The sequence below is a fragment of the Lepus europaeus genome, chromosome 5 (assembly GCF_033115175.1).
Source record: "Lepus europaeus isolate LE1 chromosome 5, mLepTim1.pri, whole genome shotgun sequence".
NCBI lineage: Eukaryota > Metazoa > Chordata > Mammalia > Lagomorpha > Leporidae > Lepus > Lepus europaeus.
This window is the reverse complement of record NC_084831.1, coordinates 19,558,930-19,574,710: the sequence shown is the minus strand read 5'-3', so window position 1 is coordinate 19,574,710 and position 15,781 is coordinate 19,558,930. Positions and strand designations below refer to the sequence as shown.

Genomic DNA, 15,781 nt, shown 5'->3' with positions numbered 1-15,781 from the left:
GGATGGCTCTGTTAAGTGAAGCAAAAGACCTGCGTCCTAGGATCAGGCAGCTCTGACCACGGCTTCCTCTCTGGGCCTTTCACCTGGCGTGGCCTGACTTCCCTGCACCATCTTTTCCTGTCCAGACTAATTTTCAATCTTCCGGGAGGAGGAGCTCAATCATGGGGCAACCCCATTAACACTTCATCTCCCTGAAACATTTTCAAGGTGGAGGGGGTTTCAAGAGGACACTGTGGCAAAAAAGCCAGCTCCAGATGGCAAAATGAGGTAGTTCAATAGGCTGTGCACTCCAAATAGTTGCTCTCCATGGTGATAAAAACAACAACAAGCCTTCCTGCTGTGCAGACCTGGAGCTGCTGTGGACTTATCCCTGAGATTGCTCATGTACCTGAGAACACAGTGCAGGAATGAGGGCCTTTGATTAAAATATACAAAAATACAAACCCAGACTATTTATATTAAAAAAAAAAAAAAAAAAAAAAAAAAAAAAAAAAAAAAACAAGTTCAAATGCACAAGATACGTCGTTCGCACATAGTTAGTGCAGTTGGCATCCTGGAGAAAGTGGGACCCAAGGTGCAGTTATCCCAAGGGAGCAAATAAATCAATCGCATTGGCCCAGATGGGGTGGGAGTGAGCTCAGGAGCAGCGGGTCTGTGACTGTTCCCCTAGCCACCCTTTTTGCCGATCGTCACAACCCACTGCTTGGGACAGTTCCCAGCACCCTGTCCCAGGATCGAGTTATGAGGAAACAAGATGTGGAAAACCCTGCCTTACTCCCGAGAGTCCCTCCCACAGGACGTAGTGGTTTGGGGGTTGGGTCCAGGAATCTGGTCCCACAACCAATCTTCTCACCCTGGCTAGGGAAGTATTATCCCATATCCTTCCTTCAAAGGAAAACTTCCCCCATCCAGGCGACTTTCCAAAGCTAGAGATTTGGCACGCGGGGCTTCAGATAAAGCATGCAGGTTACAGGGTGATATCTCCCCAAACCCCTTAATTGCATTTGGATACAGCATGGTTGGAGTTCCCTGCCTCACTCCTTCCTCCCGGCAAGAGGGAGAAAGGGGTGATGCTGTGAACCCCAGCCTGGGATACATGGCAATGCCAGCTCCCCCCAACCCACCCTGTCCCCACTTTCTCCACTCTGCAGTTGATGCCTGCTCCTTGAAACTTCCTGATAGCCAAAAAACCAGCCCCCACCCACTGCGGCTCAATTCTGGGCCTCGGGGAGCGTGGCAGGGCTGTGGATCTCCTCTTCATCCTCCCGGAAGTAGGCTGGCTTTCCCTGGGAGCTGGGGGCCTGCTGGGCCTTCAGGGGGCAAGAGGCCACCATATGGCTGATGCTCTGGCAGAAGTGGCACTTCTTGGGTTGGGGTGGCAGCTTGCACTCCTTGGCATGATGGTCTAGACCTCCACAGTTGTAACACCTGGGCAGAGGAAGACAGCAAAGGTGAAAGGCAGGCATGAGACATGGTAGCTCGCCTTCCCAGAGTGAGGTCTCCTGGCCTCAAGTCCGCATTCATTGCCAACACTCACTTCCCTTCCCAGAGACCAAACTTCCCCGGAAGGAGGAACACACAACAGGATGATCTCTAAGAAGCCAGAGTGTACTACCCACTCTGAGGGGGCTTTAAGCTCAGTAACTAGCCATTTGGATAGCTGGTAAAGAAGCAATAGAAGGGGCAGGTGCTGTGGCATAGCAGGCAAAGCCACCACCTGTGGCACCCCCTTCCCATATGAGCACTGGTTCCAATCCCAGCTGTCCCACTTCTGATCCAGCTCCCTGCTAATGTGCCTGGGAAAGCAGCAGAAAATGGCCCAAGTCCCTGGACCCCTACACCCACGTGGGAGACCCAGAAGAAGATCCTGGCTCCTGGCTTCAGCCTGGCCCAGCCACAGCCATTGCAACTATTTGGGGAGTAAACCAGCAGATGGAAGATCTCTGTCTTGTCTCTGTCTTTCTCTGTCTTTCAAATAAAAAAAAAAAAAAAAAAATTTTAAAAAAGAAGCAACAGAAACACCTCAGTCCCAGCTACTCCACTTCTAATCCAGCTCCTGCTAATGAGCCTAGGAAAGCAGCGGATGATGGTTCCAGCACTTGAGTTCCTGCCGCCCACATGAGAAACCCAGATGGAGTCCTGGCTTTGGCCTGGCCCAGCTCATGCTTTTGTGACCAGTTGGGAGAGTGAATGAGCAGATGGAAGACTCTATCTCTCCTCTCTCTCCGTCACAAACCTCCTGCCCCATGAGTGGACATCCACGGTCTGCTTCAGCTCCTGGACCACTGGAGGAGGTTGGCAGCACTATCTTCACCGTGTGTCAAAGTGCTAGGCCACCTCCCAGGTGCCTTCCCCACACCCCAACCAGCTGCATGTGGCCAGGGACCACCAGCTTCCAACGAAGCAGAAGCAGCAGGGTTGGGAGAGCTCGTCCCATTCTGAGCACCCTCCTAGCCACGCACGCCAGCCCCCCGCCCCTTACCTGTCTCCTTTAGATCTGCGCTTTTGCATGCTCTTCCCCTTTGGCCGCCTCTCGCTGCCAATACAGAACACGCCACCAGGCCCGGTGACACGGATGGATTCCAGGCCCTTGGCGGACTTCTTGAAGGTGAATTCCACTGCTTCACCCTCCTTCAGGCTCCGGAAGCCCTCCATGTGCAGCTTACTCTGATGAAGGAACACAAGGTAGATTTTAACATTAGCTCCCAATATTGCATCAAAAACCAAAGTAGGTGCCAAGTGTTGTGGCACAGCAAGTAAAGCCACATCTTGGGACTCCTGTAACTCATTTTGGATCCCCCCAAGCACCTGGGAGACAGCAGGTGATGGTATAAGTACTTGGGTCCCACATAGGAGACCCAGATATAGACCTGGTTCCTGGATTTGACCGGCCCAGACCCAGCTGTTATGGGCACTTACAAAGTAAATCAGCAGATGGAAAATCAATCTCTCTCTCTTTCTCTCTGCCTTTCAAATAAATAAGAAAAACAAGAAGAACACATATCTATTGCTGTAAAGTAGGAAAAGCAGGTATGACAGCACTCCCATTTTACCAGGAAGGAAACTATGGCTTATTAAGAAGGAAAATCTGTATTAACAAATATCATGATTATACAGGGGTTTATACATTGAGCTCATGGAAAATGGAATTAAGGGGCTGGCACTGTGGTGTATCAGCTAAGCCTCGGCCTGTGGGCCAGCATCCCATATGGGTGCCAGTTCTCATCCCAGCTGCTCCTCTTCCAATCCAGCTCTCTGCTTATGGGCTGAGAAAGCAGTGGGAGATAGCCCAAGTAGTTGGGTCCCTGCACGCAAAAAGAAAATGGAATTAAATGGTACATTTATTTTGGTACAAAAATATTTTGAAATTCATGCACACACAGGTCCTCAAGAAGTCTGTGGAAGGGGCAGGCATTTGGTCGTGAGGTGGTTCCAGCTTCCTGCAGCAATGGTGCCTGGGTCCCTGCCATCCACAGAAGACACCCAGATTGAGTTCCAGGCTCCCAGCTCCAGCAACCAAAGCCAGAAGCCCAGAATTTGAAGCTCCCAAGTGGGTGGTAGGGGTCCAAGCACCCAAACCATTCTCTGCTGCTATCCCAGGCGCCTCAGCAGGGAGCTGAATTGGAAGCAGAGAAGTAGGGACTCCAAATGGCACTCTGACATGGGATGCTGTCATTGTAAGCAGCAGCCTAGCCCACTACTTGGGATGCATGAAGGCTGCATTGGAACCTGGTTCGAGTCCCTGTTACTCTGCTCCTGATTAGCTTCCTACTAATGCACCTGGGAAGGCAGCAGGAGAGAGCCCAGCATTTGGGGTGCTAACCAATGGATGGAAGAACTTTCTCTCCCCCACTTTCTGTCACTCTAATTTTCAAATAAATATAATCTTTTTTTAAAGCTGCCACCTTCAGTGCCGGCATTCCATATGGTTGCGGGTTTGAATCTTGACTGCTCCATTTCCGATCCAGCTCTCTGCCATGGATGGCTCAAGTCCTTGGGTCCCTGCACCCACATGGGAGACCAGAAGAAGCTCCTGGCCATTGCGGCCAATTGGGGAGTGAACCAGCAGATGGAAGACCTCTCTGCCTCTCTCTGTGTAACTCTGACTTTCAGATAAATGAATGAAATCTTTAAGAAAGAAAATGAAACAGAAGGAAATTTTCTAAATGATAGCATTTGTAAGGAGTCAACAAATATAAAGTGGCAAACTATGAAGAGAAGCACTATAAAGCCCTTGAACATCACGTGTTCACATAATGCTTTTATATTATTGCCAAGAGGCCAAATAAGAGGATGTTTGACCCAACAGTTCTGACTTCAGCATCTCGTATCAGAGTGCCTTGGTTCACACCTGCCTTCCAGCTCGTGACTCCAGGCTCCTCCTGATGCAGACTGTGGGAGGCAGTGCTGACAGCTCAGGTTTCTGCCATCCACACAAGACCTTGATTGTTTGCCCAGTTCTCAGCCGCAGCTCAGCTGAGCCCAGTCCAAGCCACTGCGGGCATTTTGGGGAGTCAATCAGCGGGTGGAAGTTCTGGCTCTCAGGTAATTCTTTGTTAAAGAGGCAGAGTCACAGACAGAGGGAGAGACAGAAAGGGCTTCTATCCTCGGGCTCACTCCCTAAATGTCCTCAAAGGCTGGAGCTGGGCCAATCTGAAGCCGGGAGACAGAAACTTCTTCCAGGTTTCCCACGTGGGTACAGGGGCCCAAGCACTTGGGCCATCTTCTACTGCTTTCCCAGTCTATATAGCAGAGAGCCAGATTGGAAGAGGAGCAGCCGGGACTTGAACCGGCACCCTTATGGGAGGTGCCATAGCCCCTCTCATGATTTTTTAAAAATCAATTTTAAAATCACCCCCCCACACACACACTGAGATAACAGAAAGATCTAAACTGAGGGACATTCCACAAGAAAGGCCCGGTTACATTTCAAACATGACAAAGGTCATGAAACAGTTAAAAGCAACACAAGGGGCCAGCACTGTGGTGTAGTGGGTAAAGCCGCTGCCTGCAGCTCCAGGATCCCATATGGGTGCCGGTTTGAGTCCTGGCTGCTCCACTTCCGATCCAGCTCTCTGCTGTGGCCTGGGAAAGCAGCAGGAAGATGGCCCAAATCCTTGGGCCCCTGCACCCACATGGGAAACCCGGAAGAAGCTCCTGGCTTTGGATCAACTCAGCTCTGGCTGTTGCAGCCATTTGGGGAGTGAACCAGTGGATGAAAGACCTCTCTCTGTCTCTCTCTCTCTCTCTCCCTCTGCCTCTCTGTAACTCTGCCTTTCAAGTAAAATAAATAAATCTTTAAAAAAAGGAAAAAAGCCATGCAAGATTCTGCAAAGAATTCTATAACAAGTGAAAACAAGACCCGGGGCCGGCGCTGTGGCGCAGTGGGTTAACGCCTTGGCCTGAAACGCTGGCATCCCATATGGGCACCAGTTTGAGACCCAGCTGTTCCACTTCCAATCCAGCTCTCTGCTGTGGCCTGGGAAAGCAGTAGAAGATGGCCCAAGGCCTTGGGCCCCTGCACCCACATGGGAGACCCGGAAGAAGCTCCTGGCTTCGGATTGGCACAGCTCCAGCCGTTGCGGCCAGTTGGGGAGTGAACCATCGGATGGAAGACCTCTCTCTCTCTCTGCCTCTCCTCTCTGTGTAACTCTGACTTTCAAATAAATAAATAAATTTTTAAAAAAGAAACAAGACCTGAAAAAATTTGCCTATGGAATTGTAGATAAACGTATCCATATTAAGTTTCCTGATTATAAATCATGTACTGACATTATGTAAGAGAATGTGTCTTGTCTTAGGAAACACAGATGGTGCTGATGCGCTCAGTTAAAGACAACACAGAAGTCTTCTGTACTATTCTCCTAACCTTTGCCAAGTTTGAAATTCTATCAAAATCATGTTCCTGGAAGCTCAAGGACAAAGATAGCATAATCCGGGCAGTTAGATCAGGGGACTAAAATGGAAAGTCATTGAAAAGATTCCCCAATAAACGGGAAAATCAATAGGCGAGGAAACAATTCAATAAGTGCTGCTGAGAAAGGAATCATCCATTGGAAACAAAGCCAGATCCCGTCACTTTATTCCATGCACATGCAACACACGTTTCAGAGGAATTAAATATCTAAATGTTGAGAAAACTGTGAAAGCCAAAAGACAAACAGACTGATAAAAGCCACTAAAAGCTAACTGGCGTATCTGTAAGAAAAAAAGAATTACACGACAGAAATAGGTATTTTGCAGGAAAATGTAACACAGTGCATTCATTCATTTCATTGGTTAAAAAAAAAAAGACAATGAGGGGGTTAGGCAGTGAAGGTGGCAGCCTCACATATTGGCTCTGGCTCCTGCGCGCAACCTGCTGCTAGCGCAAACCCTGGGAGGCAAGGTGATGGGTGCTGGTCACTCGTGCAGGAGGCCGAGTGCTCAGACTCCTCTGGCCCCTGCCCAGCAGCTGCAGGTATTTGGGGAGTAAACCAGCAAATGGGAGTTCTCTCTAACAATTTCAAAAGAAAAAAGTTAGAGGGGCTGGAGCTGTGCATAGAAGGCTAAGCCTCCACCTGCGGAGCCAGCATCCTGTAAGGGCACCAGTTCCTGTCCCGGCTGCTTCTCTTCAGATCCAGCTCTGTTTATGGCCTGGGAAGGCAGTGGGAGATGGCCCAAGTGCTTGGGCCCCTGCACCTGCATGGGAGACCCAGAAGAAGCTCCTGGCTTCAGACTGGCTCAGCTCCAGCTGTCGCGGCCATTTAGGGAGTGAACCAGAGGATGGTTCTCTCTGTTGTCTCCCTCTCTCTGTCTTTTAACTCCATCTCTCAAATAAATAAATAAAATCTTTTTTTCTTAAAAAAAAAAAAGTGAGAATAACAATGTTGAATAAAATAAAGCACGTTCAATATAATGGGCATCACTCAGCCATTAAAAAGAATATGAAGTCCCTGACTTATTATCACAGCCACATCTTGTTAGCTAGAGTGATAGCTGGTACATTTTTGGAGGAATTAATGAACAAGGAGGTAGATTTTTATAATTATTCAGCTTGGGAAGATGACTAGATATTGTTAGAGGGGGAAAAAAGTAAGACTTTAGAATAATCCCATTAAAATGCATTGTTTGCACCGAAATCTGCCAACATGAACACTTGTAAAAGTGGTTAACAAAGAGCTTAGCAGCCTTCAAAAACGGAGTATTCACAGCTCCCTCTAGCCACGCCACTCACTGCATCAAGGACACTTTAGTGGAGGTGACAGCGTCTCCCGAGTCCTCCCCAGAGCAGGACTCAACACAGCTTCGCCCACTACAGTCAACTCCCACAGCGTGTCAAATACAACAAGAAGCAGCCAGAGGCATGCAGTGCTTAAGAGGCCTGCATCCCATATCCCCAAGGGCTGGGGTTCAAGTCCCAGCTCTACCTCCAATCCAGCTTCCTGTCAGTGTGCACCCTGGGAGGCAGCAGATGATGGCTTTGCCACCCACACTGAAGACCCAGAGGGAGTTCCAGGCTCTTGGTTTCGATCTGGTCCAGCCCTGAGTGTTGTAGGTATTTCAAGAGTGAGCTAGAAGATGCAAACTGTTTCCTGTCTTTCAAATTAAATATTCCAGAGGTACAGGGATCCCTTCACTTAATTTTAAGGCCTAGAGATACGTCCAGGAAAGTGGAGAGCATGTGAAGATTACGGCCGGCTTCAGATATTAAAGCAGGATAATGAAAAACACAGCAAAATTGAAAGACTCATTTCCCATCCTTGCTACACAGCAACCTCTGAATCCACAACTAGGTGCCATCCGTCTGTCTTTGAACTGGGACCAGTCTGTGTTAGGAAGTTAGGCCAGGAGCCTTCGGACCCTGCAGTTCCAGCCTCGGCCATTTGCTGCCGCGCCCCCCAGGCTGGGACATTCCCAGTTCCAGGCAGCGATTCAGCAGATAAGTGGTTAAGGGATCCAGTGGAAGGCCTGTTTTCTCCTCTTTTTGCTCATCTATAAAATGGAGTAAATACTAATTTTATGATGGTGCTCTGAGGTTTTATTCAGGAAAAGTAGTTAACACTTTGCCTTCCACACATAAATCCTCAGCGAGCTGCAATTATCAACCTCTTCAGATCGCATGGGGGCAGGGTAGCTGGGACCCAAGGGCCATGGAAACTGGGAATTATCTCAAGCTTCATCACCAGCCAGCTGTGGAAACTCCAAGACCCAGCCCCTCTCTCGCCCGGTTGAGCCCAGCAGTCCTTACGGGCTTGTGGTGTGGACAGGAGCTGCGATCCCCATGTGCAGTATGAAATTGACTAAGGTCCTTGGAGGTCACTGCTGCAAGGGAGGTTGAGGTCTGTTTAAGACTTTCAAAGAGTAACCAACCCTGGCAGGCGCTCAGTGCAACTGGCTGGCCAAGATTTAAGCTGGTGGTCTGCAAAGGTGGCCCCCTGCCCCCTCCCGGTCCCTTCCTAAAACACATAGTTTGAATTCCTCTCTTATCAGACAGGTAATCAGCCAGCAGCACCAAAGAGCAAGCCTCCCAGGGCCTGCATCTGAAAGGAGCCTGAAATTCTTGTACCACCCCCAGCCACACACAAAGCAGGGCCCGCCCCTCTCCCATCCCCTCCGAAAAGAAAAGGCCTTAGGGGGAGGGGCATGGCCTGAGCTCCCCCAATAGAGCCCAGCCCCAGGAGACAAAGAGTTGACACTGGTTGGTTCTGGTGGTCAGATTCCTAGAGTTCCAAGGCTGCAGAGCCCCCTGGCAGTCCCGCCCCCTCCCCCCACATTCTACAAGATCAGTTCCTTCCTTCCTCTCCATGTTGGGGTTATGGTCACAGGCAGAGAAATGGATACAGAAACACCCAGCGAACCTTGCTGGGGTTGCCCAGGTCCCCCCTCAGCCACCACCCTTCCTTCTGTCTGGCCTGACCACCCACCCCATACATTTCCTCCTCAAGGGTGCCTCCATTCCAGTTCGGCATGCAGGAGCCCGAATCACGTGTTCAGATAAGTTATTTTAAAGACAAGGGCGAGGGAGGCAAGGTCCCTGTCTTCCTGTTGCAGCAGGTTGAGTTAGGAGGGTGAGCAGTGCTCAGGGAGCCACAGCCTGGGCACAGGGGACATTTACAGAACACATTTCTTTTCCTGATGGCAGACAAGGAATTGCTGCAGGTAAAGGACTTGGGCCTCTGCCCCCTTCTTAACACCTCACTAACTGCCTACACGCTAACCTTCCCCTACCCAAGTACCCCTTCCCAGCACCAGGTTATGGCTAAGGTTAGAAACAGAAGGGGACTTTTGTGTCATTGAATGTGGACAAAAAAAAAAGGAAAAACCACACAGCGACCCAAGTTTTTCCACTTGCTCAGAGAACGTCGCCCAGGCTCTGGTTGTATGGCAGCAGAGGCTCATCCCCAGCGATAAAGAGGTCCTGTCCAGCTTCAGCTGCTCCCCCTCAGTCCCGGTCCCCTCGCACAGGGGTGGCAGCAGGGGCAGTTTCAGCGTACTTGCTCTGGTCACAGGGGTCAAAGCTGGAGGGTCTGGCCACGGTGCAACCCCCAGGGCCATTCCAATCCTCTAATGCGTATCTCCACCTTTAGTGCTAGGTTCCCAGCAGTGCAAATATTTGTTAGATAAACCAAGTCCTGGCTATCCAAGGGGGCTATTGTCAGTTGAGGCTCAGTAGAGGCAGAGCTGTCTTTTAACCCTCACCATTCAAGGCTGGGTGGCACATGTGATGATGACCCCCATGTTACAGCTTGAGGGTAAGGAAGCTGGGGAGGCGGCAGTTAATAAGTACCTTAGCCAGCATCACAGAGGGACAAGAGCTGGGCTGATTTTAACTAGCCAGGATCGCTACCTGAGCTTCATTCCTGAAGGCAGGGTTTGCTAGCGGCTGGGAAACCAACCGGTTTTCCCAGAAGCAGTTTACTTGGTGCTGTGGTGTGGGGAGTGTGTATGTGAGGGAGTGAGGGAGGGAGGCAGGGTGGGGAAATGCGGCCAAACAGACGTCCAGACCAGTCTACAGAGCCAACCGCCCGCATCGCCTCTGCTCAGCCACGGCCGGCTTCTTCCACCAGATGGCGCTGCTCATCAGCCTGAACGCCCAAAGCAAGCCTAGGGGCGCCTAGCCTAGAGGGACTGGCCGGCTACCTGGTCCGGAATTCTGAAAGCCTGTGTTTGCAACTCCATGGCTCCTAGCCGCGGTGGGGTGGGGTGTCTACTTCCCACCCCCACCCATTGCCTCGCTCAAGGCTCAAGGAATGTGGCGCAAGAGTGAAAGGTTCCTGGAGTTCTAAACTAGTAAACTTTCCTTGGACTTCAGTTTCCTGTTAGATAACTCCAAGCTGAGACATACTGTTAAGTCAGTCTGCAAGCAGACCCAAGGGAATTTTCTAGAAAGTCGTCTTCTCCGCACCCACCCCCCACTCCTCTGAAACAGTCCGGCCTGCAGAAGGGAATGCTGCTGTTACCTAGGGCAGTTTCTCCCAAACACGTGAATCCCACAAGATCACTCTATTTGCAGCTTTGCTCACGATGGGGGTACATCTTTTCCTTGGTCCTCAAGGAAGGACCCCAGAAGAGTCTACCAACTACCTCTCCCAAAAGAAGACTCGTCTTTGCCTTCCTATTAGACGGAAATTAAATAACATAATGAGCGTCCAGCCAATCTGTGCCTTCAGCCCATCAACAGAAACAAGAGGACCCTGTCTGGGGCTCAGAGATGCGCTCCTGTGACATGCATGTTGAGCCAGGTCACATCTTAGCCAGTTTAGAAAGGGAGCAGCTCCCAGGTGCCAGCCTCCCTCTCTCCAGTCTTTTCCCTGGAGGAAGACCTTGCTATAGGTTGTCCAACAGTTAAGGGAACTCCTGGCTTCACCAAGGTCCTAAAGATGCCCTCTTTTTTCCACACCCATTCATTCAGCCTGCCAAGTACATCCTAGAAAATAGACCAGACAGCACAGAGTCCCTCTTTTAGAAGAGCTCTTACAGCTTATAGAGAAGGGGTTATGCCGCACATCAGAGATTGGAGGTGACAAGGAAGTGATGAGGGCCAGGTGGGAACGACGCCCCGCCCCCCAAGCCCAGCAGTCCCCAGCCAGATCCTGACTGAGGGGACTTTCACAAAAGCAGGCCACGTGGCTTGAGAGTGCAATTTGAGCAGTTTCTTAGCATTGAAATTTTTTTTTCTGCCTAACCCGAATTGGTCCTTTGTGGGTTTTTCACTTGCCTCCAAGACTCCTATACCCGGCTGATTTCTGAGGAGCTATAGTTCCAAATTTCTAGAAATCTCTGGAGTTTGGGGATTCAGCCACAGGAAACAGGAGTCTATAAATGGCCACAGGGATTTAGCATTCTTTGTCTCAGTCGGGCACTTTCCCATGCCAGCATTCCCCAGGTAAGTCTGGTTCTTGAACCAGATGCAATCTTGCCTTCCAGGGGAGGTTTGGCAACGTCTGGCGACACTGTAGTTGTCACAACTGGCTTCTAGGGGGAGACAGGCTAGGGACATTGCTGTAAGCGATCCAGGGCACAAGCCAGCCTCCGGGGATAAGGGGACAAGGAATTCTCAACAGCGCTGGGGTTGAGAAACCCCGATTTAAGGTTTTGCAGTTGGCCACCACATTGATGCTTAAATCCCTGTCCCCAGATTTCTAGATCTCCAGCCCCGTGGCTGAGTAAAAGGGTCTCACAGAGATCTCTTTGCTTTCCAGGTGGGGGCTGCTACATCTTGGGAGGGGGGGCGCATAGTTAAGATTTGGGAGGGAACCTCACAAGCACCAGTGGATTAGGAAGCAGAATGTAAGTTGCTTTTCCCCTTCCTCTTTCCTGGAACGGGGCTCCCTGGTCCTTGTCTTTCCCCAGCAGATGTTGGTTCAGCCAGGATGCCCTCCGCCAGCAGTTTACAAAGGCACAATTCTTAGGGACTATCCTAAATCTAGTTAACTCCTCTACCACTAGACTTCCAGAGGGGTCTTTCAAGCTTACCGCGAAGGTGGGGGCGGGGGAGGGATGAGAAGCAAGCCCCAGTGGCCTCGTTAGGGGCCACCGCCAATGACTGCCCTCTTTGACTAGAGTTGGGAGAGCTGGGACTTAGGGAAACACGTTCTTGATTCTTTATCCCAACTCAGCTCACTCCTGGTAAATGATTCCACTCTGGGTGCCTGGACATTCCAAGACAAGAAAACCCCGACTACCCCCAAAGCTGGACCAGTGGTGCACTGTGGGCTTCACTACCCAAACTGAAGACCCGCCACACCACCCAGTACTTTTCCATTGCTCCGCATCCTCAGGTAGAGTCGGCACACAACCCCATTTGCCCAGAACGCCCCCAGCCTGGGAGGGGGTTCTTGATCACCTAGGACCCCCTGAGGATAAAGCAACACAGGGACACATGCCTTGCAGTTTCGCCCTACTCAGCAGCCCTTGGACCCATTTTATTCCAGCCTCCCCAAATTTGGGAAGCTGTCCAGTCCATCTCCAGACCAGGAAAGATTTTAATCTCTTTGTGATCAGATAAATGGGAGAGTAGGGGAGGCTTGCCACCCCGCTGAGGAGGGCCATTCAAAGCTGGTTCCTGTAATAAAGTGATTTAATAGATCTAAAGAGGCCAATTCCCTTCTTTCTCCCACAATTACTTCCTGTGGGTTATCATTCACATATGTAAATGAGACAAGGAGTGGAGCAAAGCCACCAGCCTCCAACTAGCTGTCTGACAAGGAGGGGGGTGGGCAAGGGGGCTGCCAGGGAGGCCGCGGAGCATCCCGGGGCAGGTCCTCTTGGCACATGTTCCAGAAGCCCCAGTGACCGACAGGGATGGGTGGATCCCCGTCGTCCTGCACCCTCGAGCTTCCTCGTCCCCTACCCAACCTCCTCGTGGCTGTGCAGAGACTTCCCCGCTTCCTCCAACCAGTCCACCCAGCATCTCCCCTCCCCCCCTCCCCCTCCAGAATGCCATCCCTCAGGCTCCAACCCTTAATCCCCACATCCTCCTTTCCCCTCCCCCACGGCTCCTACCGCCAACCTCCCCGAAGTAACCCCTCCCTGCCCGGCCTGGGTGTCAACCCACAGGGCCTGGGATTAGCAATTTCTTCTTTCCAGGTTCAGCCCCAAGGTGGAAGGGGCACCCAGGCAGGACTTCCTTTTCGCGGTTGCTAGGGGTTTTGGGTGGCCCAGGACCCCAGAATGCCTCTAGGGTACTCAGGAAGGGGAAGCCAGGCAGACCTGAAGTCCCAGGCTCCTTGTTCGGGGGCAGGGGGGGGGCAGGAATGTTAGGACGGCCATCAATGGCTGTCTGGGGCCATAAATGCCAAACTGAGAATAGGTCCAGAGGCCAGCCTCCCTCCACCCCCAGCCCTGCGACACTGAATTCCACCCCCCACTGTGCTGCCCTGCTTTCACTGAGAACTTGGGGTTGCGAATGACCCAACTCCCGCCCAGCCTGGCCTAGGAACCTAGGGCCTGGGCCGCTCAGTGTTTCCTTCCTGGTTGGAAATGGACAGCAAAGGCCCCGTCCTGAGCCATATGGAGCGCTCAGGAGCTTTCGAGCCCCCAGTGGATCCTTCAGGGATCTGCCAAAGCTATCCGGCTCCAGAGCGTGAGTTTTGGGTGACCACCTGCTTTCTACAGGGGACGAGGCGGACTTCTCTGCCTTACGCCCTTGGGCCGGGCAGCCCGTCCGGCACTCCATCCCGCCGGCCCACCAGCTCCATTCGGTCCTTAAAAGTGCTGGGCGCGTTTTGCCCGGCATGTGCTTCCCTGGCTGTCCTGCTCACCCTCCCCCCACCGGCAGGCACAATACAACCTTAGTTTCTGCCACATGGGGTCACCTCCCTGCCCCCTGCCCCCTTCCCAGGGGAAAGAGGTAATAGACACGTGGTAAGCCAGAGGGGTTCCCGGAAGGGGGCGGGAGGGGGGTTGCTGATAACCAGGGCTGCCTCCTCTATGGTCGGGTAGAAGTTAACCGGGACACAGAACCAGGGTGTCACGCAAAGACGGGGCGCTTGGTCTCCTTCAATCCAAGGCCATCCCACCCATGAATATGCACTCCCAGGCCCCTTCCCCTGGCAAAGTTACCAGAATCGGTCTCACCTGGTGCACAAAGACGTCCACCGGGGGGTCGAGCGCGACCCCGGCGCGGGCGGTCATGGACAGGAAGCCGAACCCCATGCGCACGTTGAACCACTTACAGATGCCGGCCCCGTGCAGCAGCTGCGGCTCGTCCGCCGCCCGGGCCGCGTCCTCTGGCGCCTCCTCGGGCGCCTTCTCCGCCGCCTTGGTGCAGCCACCTGGACACAGGGAGGGCCAGGCGCTCAGCTTGGGGATGGGGGTGGCACGGACGCGGAGGGCCCCCTCAGGGATCGGGCAGGGCCACCCGAGTGTCAGGCCCGCGGGTGGACACCCAGCACAGGGCAGCTACCCAGCGGCGGGCGGTAAGAAACTCTCCGCCGCCTCCCGCGTTCCCCAAGCTCACGCCGGGGCCAGTGGTGCCCCTAAAGTTTTGCTCCTCTTCCCACAACGAGCTGCCCGGGACTCCCGGACCGACAGGCCCCTCCTCTCCTCCCCCGCCCCAGTGGCCCCGGCGCGCACTCCTCCGGGACCCCAGGGTCCCTCGCTCCCAGATGGCCCGGTGAAGCGGGGAGGCCGCACCGACTTGGGGGTCCCTTCGGGCAGCCAAGGGGACACTTCCCCCAGCGCCCTTCGATGTGGCTCCTGGGCGCCCCTGCACCTTCAGGTGTCCCCGCCAAGTCCCAAGCTCGAACCTGCAAACTGCTGGTTGGACACGGAGCCCATGGTCGTCGGCAGAGCCCGCGGCCCCGGGCCCCTCGTCGGGCGGCTGCTGGCCCCAGAGAAGTCCGGAGGCAAAGGGGTGGTTCGGAGAAGAGGCAGCTACATCTTCCCCCGCACAATAGCGGTGGGAGGGCCCACGGCTTTTCAAAGGCTCCCAAATTCTAAAAGACAATGACCCAACCCCCCGCGGGCAGCCCCCTCCCCTCCCCGGCCTCTCCTTTCCCCTCCCTTTCCCTCCCGCTCCAGCGCCGGCCCTCCCCCACCGCTCCGCTCGCTGACACCTCTGGGGTGTCCCTTCTCAGAACCGGGAGGTGTGACACCCCCTCCATACACACACACATCTGGAAACGGGGGTCATCTGCCCTGGGCGTCCGGGATACCCACACATTTGGGATCCTGCACTTTAAGGTCTCCGTGGGGTTCCCCAAAGCAGATACAGGTGGGGGACCTGGGGAGGGTAGTTTTAAAACCACGTGACTGCTCCCACACACACTCCCACACCACCCCCACCCCCCGCGCAGATAATTATACATTCCAGAGAGTTAGGGGAGGGAGGTGTGAGCCTGGCGGCGCTGGCCAATCAGAAACACAAACCACCTGTCAAGGGAGAAATGGATGAGCCCTCCCCCTCCCCCAGCCCTTGAGCGCCCCTCCCCCCTTCCCCCTCCGGCCTCTGAGCTGACCCGGCTGCTCGGCGCTGACCCGCTCTCACCGCCCCCCCCACCCCGTGTGCTTAGATAGACCTGGAGTTCTGGACACCAGGAAGCCCAGGGTGGGGGCGCTGGGAGGGGGCCGGAGACCCCGCAGCACCAATCTCCTGTCTTGGCTTGGGCGCTGCCTCCTAAAGTCTGCGCCCGAGTTTCCGACTGAGTTTTTTTCGGAATCTCTCCTGGTTAGAAGAGAGAAAGCGCTCCTAATCGATTTTGTGTGCAGATTTCCTTCCTCCTAAACCTGCGGCGTCTAGCGCTGGCCCAGGTAGAGCGGGAAGAGCGGGAGGAACCCAGGGAGGCCTGAGTGCGTC

At 53.3% G+C, this 15,781-nt stretch overlaps 1 protein-coding gene across 1 annotated transcript; it reads right to left on the bottom strand.

Moving 5' to 3' along the window:
* Window positions 1–1,211: 1,211 nt before the first annotated feature.
* Window positions 1,212–14,763, bottom strand: LIN28A (lin-28 homolog A). The gene is made up of 4 exons (XM_062193187.1): window positions 14,733–14,763; window positions 14,062–14,258; window positions 2,483–2,667; window positions 1,212–1,428 (listed from the first exon to the last, which is right to left on the bottom strand). The coding sequence occupies exons 1-4, from the start codon at window positions 14,761–14,763 to the stop codon at window positions 1,212–1,214; spliced, it is 630 nt and encodes a 209-aa protein (XP_062049171.1).
* Window positions 14,764–15,781: the final 1,018 nt, after the last annotated feature.

Excerpts from the sequence above, each read along its gene's own strand:
- LIN28A (XM_062193187.1), bottom strand. The coding sequence starts at position 14,763 with ATGGGCTCCGTGTCCAACCAGCAGTTTGCAG. Across the intron at positions 14,259-14,732 it reads GTCCAACCAGCAGTTTGCAG|GTGGCTGCACCAAGGCGGCG; the intron begins GTTCGAGCTTGG and ends CCCTGTGTCCAG. Across the intron at positions 1,429-2,482 it reads CGCAGATCTAAAGGAGACAG|GTGTTACAACTGTGGAGGTC; the intron begins GTAAGGGGCGGG and ends TCCTCTGCCCAG.